This window comes from Vombatus ursinus, unplaced genomic scaffold (assembly GCF_900497805.2).
Source record: "Vombatus ursinus unplaced genomic scaffold, bare-nosed wombat genome assembly UNPS02014852.1, whole genome shotgun sequence".
NCBI lineage: Eukaryota > Metazoa > Chordata > Mammalia > Diprotodontia > Vombatidae > Vombatus > Vombatus ursinus.
Genome location: NW_020954630.1, coordinates 8,744,773 through 8,758,140, shown reverse-complemented (window position 1 = coordinate 8,758,140; position 13,368 = coordinate 8,744,773). Strand labels below are relative to the sequence as shown.

Here is a 13,368-nt window from a genome sequence, read left to right as displayed (position 1 = left end):
TTGACATGCCATTACATTCACTACATTTGAAACCAGAAAAAAAAGAGCTAAAAAAAAAAAGTTTTCACAAGGAGAGTATAAAAGTCAAAATAGCTGCTGAATTTTTAAATAACATGGAAAGAACACTTCTTAAATCCATGCTTCAAAAGAATTACAGTTTTAATAATATTTACATCATCAAAAGCATTTGTTATGAACATCACTGGAATATTAAATACATAAACTGAAGCTGTAATTTATAAAGGGCTTTGTTGTGAGCTATAACATTATGTACCCAGAAAATACACAAACTATAAAATGGTATAGTTTTAAGCACTAATATTTTCAGACAGCAATTTATGTTTTAAAGGCTAATGGAAGAAAGCTATGCTACAAAGTAGTTTCAGTTGAATGATATCAAATGAGATAGCAAGACAAAATTAAGAGAGTGGTTCAGGAGTGCCAAATCTGAATTAGATGCTAGTTGTATGTGACAAAAGGCAAGTGGCTTAACCGCTCACAGGTAACAGTTGCTCTACCCACCTCACTGAAACTAGGACAAAGCATGATTCTCATGCCTGATATTATTCATTCTTATATTCAAACATAAACCTACACATACACTGAAAAATATGCACTCATGGGGAAGCTAGGTGGTACAGTGGACAGAGCATCGGCCCTGGGGTCAGGAGGACCTGAGTTCAAATCCGACCTCAGACACTTGACACTTACTAGCTGCATGACCCCATGCAAGTCATTTAACCTCAACTGCCTCACCAAAGAAAAACAGGCACTCGAATGATATTAGTTTTTATCATCCACACAACTAACACTGTTATATAAGTGTAGTGGGGAGAAAAAAAAGATAAATCTACTAAATTTAGTTTAGCTTCATATTGCCTAAGAAAATCAAAAATTTCTTGCAAAATTATATTTTCATCACTAACTCTAATAGGTATTTTCCAATCATCTCAGTACCTTTTAGAAATTTCCCTAACTCATTACATTTTAAGGACAATTCTTTCAAAGACTATTGATTCTCCAGCTGATTTACCTAATGTCACTTCTTTGAACCCTGAAAAATGAGCAAATACAATTTGTACACTCAAAAAAAGCATTTTTTTTCCTGGCAAAGGAATGGGGTTAAGTGACTTGCTCAGGGTCACACAGCTAGTATTATGTGTGTGAGGCTGGATTCGAACTCAGGTCCTCCTGACTCCAGGGCCCGTGCTCTATCCACTGCACCACCTAGCTGCCCCAATACCTTTTTTTTTTAAAGCATTTTAGAAGAAGCCATACTAGAAATAGCCATGCATTAAATTAGTACCAATGCCCTATTCCTGACACATTCTTGTTAAATGAAATATTATTGTGCCATTCTTTCAATAAGGATTTCTCTGCTTTAGTTTTTAACAAGATACTAACTTGTTAAATTAAAGTACATAATCTCCTATGATGATACACACACATAGACACACTAGAATATGTATATGTAGTATGTATTTTAAACATCTTTAAGCCTTTATATTTAAATGTATACAGTATTTAATAGTATGTGTAAATATATGTATTTAACTACATATAAAAATGTGTTTGTGTATATCTCTTGCATGTGTGTGTAATACCTACAGTGACACAAAGTGATAATGGGAATTCACATCTATATAGTATTTTCCAGTTTTCAAAGGATTATATACTTTACAAAGTACTATTACTCTTATCATGCAGATGAGCAAACTGATGCTTAAAGAGGTTAAAAGCCTTGTCCCAATTATGTGACTACCAAATGGCAGTTGCATCAAGACTTGCATCTAGGTGTCCTCTCTTCAACACCAGGCTGCCTTTCTGAAATTAATTCCCTTAAATCACAAAGAGAAATCAGTCTCATCTTTTGATAGTTAGAGTATATCTTGATTCCTTTCAGTCAAAGCTGAAAGCATAAACAGAATCTGGAGTAGCAAACATGGCCTCATTTCTAAGACAGTAAGAAAATAAATCTGGGACCTTCCTATCTCTCAAAAAAAAAAAAAAAGGCAAGAGCACAGTGAAGGTCAAAATTTTATTTTATATAGCACTTTCTCCAACAAAGTATCTTTAAAAATTTTTTTACAAGATAACATTTCTAAAGCAGCCAGTGTTTAAATATAACTGATTTAAATCTATTTTTAAATGTGGTTAGATAATGACCTGCATTTATTTATACATATCAAAATGACTACAGTACTCCTAATCCACCCATTACTGACCTTTTTGAATCATGTAGTGCAAAATTTGTTCAATTAATGATGCCACATAGCTGGCATCTTGCAAAACAGGTAAATATGTATTTTCAGATGAAAATACCTCAAGCATTCTCATAGGAAGTGCAACATTCAAACTGTCATCGTTACAGTTCTGTAGTAACCTGCAAAGGAAATGCAATCAATATATTTATTAAACAGCAGGAACTCTATCATATATAACAAAAGACTTTATAAAATTCAGAATATTTTCATTTACTACTTCAAAATTCAGACTCTTTCCAAAAGGAAGATGTTTTAACTTTCACCCTGGCCCAATATGCTGCTTTTTGTTCCCCCTCCAAGATCTAGCTTTTTATAAAAGCTAACTACAACCTGAAATTATGGAGCTACACTGTGGGACGATCAAGAAAAGAATCAGAGAATATAAGGAAGGCAAAAACAACAGTAACATTAAAAATCAAAAATTGTTTCATCTGAAAAAATGTCTAAAAAAAAAAACTCTTTCAGGACAGTTTTCTAACACTTCATATTTTTTTCCTGTAGACATTTTGTTTTTCCTTTCAAAGATTTTATGATAGAGGCACAGACCACATTCACAAGATCACTGGGCATGGAATAGGAGAAAACTTAAAGATCAACGTGCACAGTTTACAGATGAGGTTAGGTAGTTTCCTTACTGAAAGTGGTAGAGTTAGTATTTAAAACCAGTTCTTCCAACTCCAAATTCTATCAGTGAGTCTGCTGACTCAGAAGCTGGGACAGGAGCAAGAACTGCCACCTCGGCAGCAGCAGCAGCAGCAAGAGGAGAGCGAGTAGGCAGAGGCAGAATTCAGAACAAAGGTTTGGACAAGTAGTATACAGCAAATTGATTGTCCTCCTGCTGACTTGGCAGAGCCCCTTACTTGAACCCCTGGCAATATCAGGAAGGCAGCCTCACAGCCACCCCTTATAGGCAGACAGCAGTGGAGAAGCCACAATGTGGCAATGGTGGGCTTAACAAGAAGATAAGAAAAAGGAGGCCAAGGGTGTCGAGGATGCACTTATTATCTCTCTAAATGCTCAGTGTGGAATACAAGGATCCAGATGAAGTAGTACCAGTTGGCTGGAAGAACCTCATATTAGTAAATGTGTTTTGGACTAGCATTTATAAATTCTGGTCTGTTCCTTGGAGAAGCATACTTATACAAACATTTTGCAATTCAACAGGATGATATATGCTATTGTGGAATAAAGTATATTAAAGAAAACCTGTTCGAGTTTTCTTGATCTTTAAACTAGTCTGCTACAAATGACCTACCCAGATGCTTGCTTCCAGACAATTGAAAAAAATATTAAGATCCCTAAGAAAGGTAATAAATATATCAGTGCGCTCGCCCCAAATTTTCTAATTGTGGTCCTGCCTACAATTGTTCATGACTTTCACAAGAAGCTTATGGCCCATCTAAATCTTAACCTGGATACGAGCTATATGAACCTTCTGAATACTTTCATTATTATGCTCCCAGAAACTTAATGGAGTTGCTTCTCAGGACCAAGGCTAGAACCTATCTGCCATAATACTAGCTAAATGATAAAACTTATGATCATCACTGACCACATCAAAACTGATGATGAAGTTGGATCTCTGGACCACAGCAAGGAAACTTACAAATTACAGAAAAACCAACAAATGTATTCAGAAATGTAAAGCCAACAACTGTGTCAATATTGAGCACTTTGAAAATACTTTTGCCATGCAAATGCATGTTTGTGCATAAACTAAAGTAAAAACACAACAGTCCTTAATTTTAAGGAACTTCTATTCTATGGAAAAGACAAGGCATGGAAATTAGAACCTATAAGACAAACACAGAGTAGAGTGTGGGTAACCCTGGAGGGAATACTATTAGCAATGAGGGAAGACAAAGCAGACACAAAAAATTCAGAAAATAATTAAGTGCTAAAGTTGAGAATAGAATATTAGGTGCAATAATTGTGCAGTATTTTCAATGTGACCTTTGTTTTGATGGACTAAGTTTCTACTCTAACAATAATTCAGAAAATGTATGGAATTTAAGAACCTAGTCTGATTATAATCTATAAAGGAAAGAAAAATATCTCCTTTGGCATTTCACCACCGTGCTTAGTGTAGAACTGTGTATACCTGAAAATCTTTATTGAATTCATTACTTCAGAATAAAAAGTGAGAGGAAAAGGACCAATTTATAGTCAATATATGAAGCAATGCTGTCATCTCAGAAAGCCTGAAAAACAATCATTGCTATTTTGAAACACCAAGCATTTAAATTATATTTTAAAGATTATTATCTTCAAAGACACATTAGTTACAGCAAATATAAAGAGCATATGCTTTGTTTTGAAACTCCCTGAAAAGCAACAGAAGGTAAGGGAGGATAATAACTTTTTATAGTTTATCTCAATAAATGTTTCAAATTGCACTATTCACCTTATGGTTCCATGTCAATTTCTGTCTCCCCAATTTTAGTTTACCTGAGGAACTGTAATAGGATGGTGTAACTAGCCTCTCTGGAAAGACCAATTAGTCCCAAGGATATGTGTGTCATCTGAGGGCTACAGAGATTTGTTTCTAAGAGCAGGCCTAATGAAATACTTGGTTAGCATCTTTAAAGAAATGGATTTTGACTTTCAAATAAGATTTCCTGAGAAACTATATTACTAATGTTCATATTTGGATTTTGTAAAAAAAAAAAAAATCTAGCATTCAAAAAAGGCACAGACTGAAAGGATTTTTAAATGATTATGAAATACTGCATTTCTCTCTCATGAACATGCATATTCAGAAGAACTGTGCATAAAGATCAAACATAGTTCAGTTCACTGCTAAATTAAATTTAAAAGACACAAAAGCTGACAAGTTTTTATGGTTCACATATGTATATTAACAGAAAAAAAAAAACAGACCTACCTTAAAACAACAATTGAATGAAACCCCACTAGTGACTTTAAACAGACTCTCATCAGAAGTGTCACTGAGGAGATTCCTTCAATAACAATGAACCAATTTCTTCTTTCTATGGAAATAAGGGGTCTATACAAGGCATTTCCATGGATTCCTCAAAATAAAGTCTAGTCATTGCAGGTATGTCTCTGTCTACATTCTGTAACCTGAGCCCTATTCAGCGCTAAAAAAAAAAATTTCAAAGACTCAAAAAGGTTGGGGTTGGTTTTTTTAAACCATTTTCCTGAAAGATAAGACACAAACTTTAAGGCAAAGAGATTAAAATATTCTATTACAAACATTGTTAAACGATAAGTACTTTACCTGCAACATAAGCCCAACAGCCTCTTTATTTGAAATAAGCAGGTAAGTCTGTCAGGACCATCCAGCTGCTTAAGGAACTGAGAATTTTGTTTAATTAAATTCTGACACATCCATATCTGAAACAAAATGCATACTTAAAATTAATTTTTAAAATATTTAAGCACCATTTTATGATGTTCTACGTAATTTTCCAGATACCATATATGCTTGATAAAGCTCAACAAAATTCGAAGTGATATAATTCACCTATAGGCATATACATCTATAAAAAAAAATAAATTTTTATTTATTAAGCATGTATTTATCAAGTTTATATCTTAAAATAATGTAAAAGCATTAAATATTACCAGTCTTTAAATTGATACTAATGTTTTCAGCAAATGTGATAAATAAACCTATTACTGCGAAACAGTCAATCTTAGATTTACCTTGTAACTGGCTAAGTTCCAAATAGCCAAATTTTTACTGCATGTGTTAGAAGGGTTAGTCAATATCTTAATTATCCAATTAATAATTCAACTAAAAAAAGCTGTTTCATAATATTTAAAGAAGACTTTGTGAAGTTTTATGTAGAAACTTACCAAACGTTTTGAATCTTCATTCTGTTTATAAAAAAACAGAAGCCGCCGAACTAAAAGGGTCAGGTTGGGCCCATTAGCAACAGAAAAAGTTCCACCAGACTGTACCAAATTAGCACACTGATCAAATTCACTTCTTTGGATAGAATACTTAAAAAAAAAAAAAAAAGTACCAACTTTCAATTATGTTCTGAATGAATTTTAAACTTTTTTTTATTACTATGGGGAACATTAACAATTAAGTTGCTATTACTTTAAGTTATCTTATCTCTGGAAGTTCAATAAAAACTTGATGTAATACTTGGCTCTTAAATACCTACTAAAACATAATCATCCACAGCTTCCTTCTATTATCAGCTCTGTTTATATGTAATTTTTAACCTGTTCATATCTTGTTATCTGTACTCAAACTGTTGCTAGGTAATTAAGAAAAAAACTACCCCATAAAATCTTAGGAAAAGCATCTTATAAACTATTTCATTTTCACTTGTACTCTGATGCAAAAATAATAATTACAAAGTATTCTGAAGTTGAAATTAAAAATACATCTTACTTAAAGATGACATACGTAAACAAAAGCTCTGATTTTAAAATCTTAAATCTACTTAGTGAAAAATTATTTTAAGGGAAAAAAAATCAACTCTTTACTTTCATTTTAATAGGTTTATAGATTTGAAACTAATATTACTAGCAGCAGCCAAGTTGTATCAAAGTAAAGGGTTACACATGTTTTCTCCTAAATATTTTGTAGTATTAAAAAATACTTACTTGCTGTTTTCTGTCCCTATAACCTCGAACAAAGGACTGAATAATTATTGCATTTTTCAGCCTTCTCCTTTCTTCCTAAATAATTAAAAAAACAATCATTCAACTAGTAGAAATTGAATTTTAAGTTAAATTGTTATGAAAAGAATACAGATACTAACATTCCTTTCTTTTTATAAATGTTTTATAGTTTCAGAGAATGCTCATAATATGTGATTTCATTTTTTATTCTCACAACAACCCTGTGAGGTAGGCAAAATGTCCTCATACTATACATTTTAAAGATGAGGAACCTGGATCAGAGGGGTTAACTGCTTTGACCAAGGTTCCACCATAGCAAAGCCAGTACAAGAATATGACTGCTATTCTGCTAAATCCTCCTAAAAGAAGTCACACAACAATGACTGAATCCAGTAAAAATTGGTACTGTCTAATCCAGGGTTTCTTAAACTTTTTCCCCTTTAGCACTTCTTAAACTGTGGCTCAAGAGCCCTTATCTCACCTGACCTCTACACAGCAATAGTTCTGGTTCCCCCATGACTGACTCTATTTCATACACTTACTTTCTCTGGAAGAAGATTTTACCTTTTCAACTCCAGAACTACAGTTTTGAAACCATAAGCAATCAATTCTATCATTGTTCCTGGAAAGAGTATGTCTATCCACTACTCTTATTATATTACTATTGTTATTCCACTAACCATCCCCATAACTTTCCAAACCAGAATGTCCCTCTTTGGCCAGCATTCCACTCTATGTGTGGTCTCCCCTGCTAGACTGTAAGCATCTTGAGAGCAAGAACTATTTCTTTTCTTCTGCATTTGTATACCCAGAACTTAGCACAGTGCTTGACATATGGCAGATGTTTAATAAATGCTTTTCCATTCATTCATCCATTCATTCATTTGCAGTCAAGAACAGGCATATCTCATTTTGTTGTGCTTTGCAGAGTGCCTTTTTTTCTTTAAATAAATTGAAGGTCTGTGGCTACCCTACATCGAACATGGCAATTGGTGCCATTTTTCCAACAGCCTGTACTCACACTGTGTCTCTGTGTCACATTTTGGTAATTCTCACATTTCAAACTTTTTCATTATCATTATACTGGTTATGGTGATCTGTGATCAGTGATCTTTGATGTTATTATTGTAATTGTTTTGGGGTGCCATGAACCACACCCGGATAAGACAGCAAACTTAATCGATAAATGTTGTGTGTGACTGCTCCACCAATCAACCATTCCCCATCTCTCTCCATATCCTCAAACCTCCCTATTCCCTGAGATACTGTAATATTGAAATTATGCCAATTAATAACCCTACAATGGCCTCTAAGTGTTCAAATGAAAGGAAGAATCAATCAACGAGACAAACTTCACTGTTGTCTTATTTTAAGAAATTGCCACAGCCACCACCCTAATCAGTCAGCAGCTATCAGCATCAAGGCAAGACTCTCCTCCTGCAAAAAGATGACGACTTGTTGAAGGTTCATATTATGATAGCATTTTTTAGGAATAAAATGTTTTTAATGAAGGTATGTACATTGCTTTTTAGATTACAGCATAATGTAAATTTAATTTTTATATGCGCTGCGAAACAAAAAAATTCACGTGACTTGTGATATTTGCTTTATCTTTGACACCTCTTCTGAACAAGTCACCTCTCCCAGCTTCAGCTTCCTGAGCTGTACAATGGGAGTAATAATGCCTATTTCTCCATGTTAGAGTCCCAAATGAGATCACATGTGTGTGGCACTCTGCAAACCTGGAAGTGTCATGTCAGTTATTACTATTACTATTTTAAGAAGTTGCTTTTTTAATCACTTTTCCAAATGTTTTCTAGTAGAAAAATACATGTAGCAATGCAACTAGTTACCCCTAGCTCCCAGTAAAATGCCTGAGGACAGGGACTATTTCATTTGTCTCTGTATCTAAAGTTCCTAGTGCATTGCAAATAGTTAGATATTTGTTTAATTGGACTGAAATTCAATGTAAGATTTAAAAAGTATAATTATGACAACAAATATAACTTAAAGATCTTCATAAAATCTATTTTACCTCTCTTTTCCTTCTTTCCTCCTGGGTACGATGCAAGAGAGATGCCTTTTCTTCCTAAAACCAAAATACAAAAGAGCTAAGTATTACTTTTTTACTTTTAAACATCTCCTTATTAAAAAAAGTGTGACTTTGGAGCCAGAAGCACCCATCTAGTAAAAATATTTATTCAATAATTTTTTTAAACTACCACATTTTTTGAGAACCTACCATTTAAAGCATTCAAACTCTACTCCAGCATACAGAGATGAAAATGATAGAAAATGCTCATTTTTACAGAACAGGAAACTAAAGTATACAGAGAGCAAGAAGTATGTTAAAAGTTGTGTTTCAGTAATTTTCTAAGAATAACGTCTAATGACTCTAAAGTCACTGATGATTATTTCTTCATAAAAGTAAAAATGGAATTCTTAACAAATCAGTCATAGTTCCAAAGACACCTTAAGCAAAACAATAAAGATAACCAAGAAGATGTTTCAAAGGAATGGCCAAAAAAAAAAGGCAACTAGAAAATAATATCACTATATACATCTCAATCTTTTAGAAATTTTTGACATTTCAATGTTACAATATTTGTCAAATGAAAGATTATCAATTGTCAATTAAAGGAAAATCAACTTAGAAAGCAGAATTTAAAGTAGTTAGGGAAATTGTTACATGAGAAATCAAATCAAGTCAACAAGTACAAGTAAGCACCTAGGCAGTGTGCTAAAAATGCTAGGGATACAAAAGAAGGAAGGAAAAACAAACCAACAAAAAAAAAAATAGTCCCAGTTCTCAATTCACAGTTTAATGGGGGAGACAACAGCAAACAACTATGCGCATATAGATACAGGCTAAGTTGAGGGCAGTCTCAGAGGGAAGGTACTAAGGGAAGGTTTAAGGAGGACTGGGAAAGGCTGGCTGTGAAAGGTGGGACTTTATCTGAGACTGGGAAGGAAGCCAGGGAAGCCAAGAGGGAGAGATGAAAAGAGAATTTCAGGCTTACAGGACAACCAATAAAAATGAACAAGTTGGAAGGTGGGTGATCTTTGAGGAGTAGCAAGTGAATTAACTGCACTGGAATAAGGTAATACTGGAAAGGTAGGAAGGGACCAGATTATGAGGGGTTTTAAAAGCCACAGAATTTTATATTTGATCCTAAAGAAAATAGGGAGCCACTTGGAGAAACATTAAGAAAACATATTAAGGATAAATGTCAAGCAAAAGAGTATTAGCAGGTGATTTAACCCATTTATATATGATCAAAAATCCAAACATGTGTAGAAATAAATTAGTTTATAAAATTTCAAATTGGTGTCAAATATTCCAAGTTTTAGTTTCTGAATTTGAAATGTCAGCTCTGGCTTCAGCAGCACAAAATTCCAAATACTTACTTTGTATTTATAAACCTGCTCAAAGCAACCAATAAATCACCCAAACATTAAGTGCTTACTATTATATAAAAGACAAAAGCAAAACAACAGTTTCTGCCCCCGAGAAGCTTACATTCTAAGAATGGAGACAATCTGCTCAGGAAAATTTTGTGCACAATGACGGCAATATTGTGCTACAAAGAACTGCGAATGACTTAGTTAAATTCTCAACAATACAACGACCCAAGAAAATCGCAAAGGACTAAGGATGAAGTACACTATCTACCTCCAGAGAAAGAACTGAAATTGTTTAGTCTCTGTTGAGAGTGAAGCATACTACTTTTTGCTTTCTTTCCTTCATTCTTTTTCTTTTTTTTTTGTCTTCTTGTACAAAATGGCTAATATGGAAATATTTTACATGATTGCACATCTATAACCTATATCTTACCATCTTGAGGAGGAATGGAGGGAAGAAGGGATAGAATTTGGAACTCAAAACTTTAAAAAAAGCTTTAAAATTGTTTTAATATGTAATTGGGAGAGTCCATTGCAAAGGCATGAAACATTTTTTTTTAAAGACTGGCTGTGGGCAAAAGCCAAAAACACTGAACAATCCAGTAAAATAAGTATTAAGAATTTCTGAAAAGTTCACAAAGTAGAGTATCTTTATTATCTTTATGTCTAAGAATTATCATAATCATCTCATTAAATGCCCTGTGTTCCAAAGAATTATTTAGATATATTAAACTTAGTTTCTACATGTATAAAACACGAGAGTTAAATTAGATGATCTCCAATTAAAAAACAAAAACAAAAACAAATAACATTCTTAGCTCATGGTCTACTTGGCCCACAGGTTGTAAATTTGCTGGCCTGCAGACTCTCCAGAGGAAGAAGTTAAGAATCATAAAGGGAAAGGGATTTGCCCAAGGTCACACATGTGGTGGGAGTAGTATGGAATCCAGTATTCTTTCCTCTCCCCCCAACCATTCTCACCTTCTCCATCCCTTCTATTCCATCAGTCCCTTTGCATACCTCCAAGTCCAGGCCGTTAACAATGGCATGGATGGGATGGAACAGGGAATTGTTTCTAGTCTAAAAGAGCCTAGTGCTCACCGGAAAGGCAGAAAGAGAATCCCATTTCCCTGAGTAAGCGAGGTGTCTTTACCATCACTGGAGGGGAGGGGGGAAAGAGCAGAGGTCATAGCCAAGTCACCTCCAGAGCATCTACAGAACAGGCTAGTGCGCCGCAGTCCCTTTCCCCCTTTGCACTTCCACTTATGAAGAAGGCAGCTGGTGTTAAGCTCTGGGGAAGTTCAGAACAGAGAATAACAGATTAATTACTGAATAGCATTTATTAAGAATCTACTATATGTCAGGCACTGTGTGAGGCATGGGGATTTTTTTTGGGGGGGGGGCAAGGCAATGGGGTAAAGTGACTTGCCCAGGGTCACACAGCTAGTACATGTCAAGTGTATGAGGCTACATTTGAATTCAGATCTTTCTGAATCCAGGGCTGGTGCTCTATCCACTGTGCCATCCAGCTTACCCCAATGCATGGGGATTTTAAAAAAAGAAAAGAAAAAACAAGGGAGGGGAAGGCGGAAGGAGAAAGATAAGGAAGAGGGTTCACAACTCACATGGATCAGTGACCTCATTAATTTCCCCTGCCTGCCCATCCTGAGAGACTCTTGTCCATATCTTTCTAGGAGTCTGCCACATAGGAGTCTGCCACAGAGGGAGGACACAAAATGCCGTAGGCCTTCCTCAACTTCTCCTGACATCATGACAGTGCCAATGGAGTACTCCAGTTGCCTAGCTGTTATCCCTTGACAGATGACCAGTCCATCTTCTCTTAGTACAGTGCCTGACACATAAATACTTAATGCTTGTTTCCTTCCTTTCTTTCTCTTCTTACTATATACTTCTTTGATGACATCTTTTACTCCTGTTCTTTGGTTATATGTTGCAATCCCAATGTGTTCTACTGCCCACTATGTGATATTTATTTTTAACTCAAAATTGTTACACTCCATGTCTCGACATAACAGAAATATTGGTACAAAAGAGGTATCAATAAAAGCTTTGTGTAGAAGATGGCTCCTGAGCCGAGTCTTGGAGGAAACTAGAAAATTCAAGAGTCAGAGGTAAGGAGAGAGTGTATTCCAGGCACTGAGTGACAATGTGGACAAAAGCACAAACATTAGGCCAGGATGGTTGGGCCACAGACTTCGTGAGGGAGAACATGTGCAATAAAAGTAACTGGAAAGGTAACTTGGGTCAGGTTTCAAAAGGCTTTAAATGCCAAACCTATGATTTTATAATTGCTTCTGCAAGTTAATCAGAAACCATTACAGTTTAGGGGCAGTGGCACAGTCAGTCCTGTGATTCAGGGAAAAAATCTTTGGCAGCTCAATGGGAGATGGGACTGTAGTGGGAAGAGACTTGAGGTAGGCAGATCAATCAGAAGGCTATTGTAACAGTCCAGACCAGAAACAGTGAGGGCCTAGAATACAGCAGTGGCTACGTGAGCAGAAAGCAAACAGATGCAAGAGCTATTGTGGAGGTAGAAACAAGATCTGGCAACTGTATGTGGGATGAGTGAGGGTGAGGAAGTCAAGAATGACACTAAGGTTTCAAATCTGAAACTAGAAAGATAGTGGTACCCTTGGGGAAAATAGAGTAAAGGCCCAGGGCGCAGGGCAGTCAATCCCAGGCACCCAAAGTTACTTTTTGGAGGCAGCTTTCAATCTAGCTGAGGAGAAAAGATTCAAACTTCAAGACATACACACAGGCATTATATTAACAAAGCCAGATCAGATTTTAAGTATCTGAAAAAAAAATCAATGAGGTTTGGAGCGATCAAAGAAACAAAGTTGTCTGGAAGAGGTAATACCTGCACAGGGTGTTTAATAACAAGTAGGAATCACAGGATCAGAGGATTGGGGTCTAAAAAGGACCTTCAAGAACATTTAGCCACTGGATTGTTATAAGGCAAGTATTTGTAAACCCTCAAGTGCCAGGTAAATGTGAGTTATTATTATGAGACCTGGTATAGAATAGAAGAAAGAGCAATGAACTTGGAATCACAGGAGACTTGGGTTCAAATCCA

The 13,368-nt window shown here is 35.2% G+C and overlaps 1 protein-coding gene across 4 annotated transcripts in view; it reads right to left on the bottom strand.

Annotated features, from left to right (window-relative positions):
* UBE3C (ubiquitin protein ligase E3C) overlaps positions 1–13,368 on the bottom strand; it is a 162,263-nt gene that overhangs the window by 131,329 nt on the left and 17,566 nt on the right. For all 4 annotated transcript variants that reach the window (XM_027841019.1, XM_027841020.1, XM_027841021.1 and 1 more), the window contains exons 2-6: positions 8,905–8,958; positions 6,852–6,926; positions 6,087–6,233; positions 5,506–5,621; positions 2,226–2,383 (exon numbers count right to left, since the gene is read on the bottom strand). In XM_027841019.1, coding sequence (XP_027696820.1) covers positions 2,226–2,383; positions 5,506–5,621; positions 6,087–6,233; positions 6,852–6,926; positions 8,905–8,958 — 550 coding nt within the window. The remainder of the gene's footprint in view (positions 1–2,225; positions 2,384–5,505; positions 5,622–6,086; positions 6,234–6,851; positions 6,927–8,904; positions 8,959–13,368) is intronic.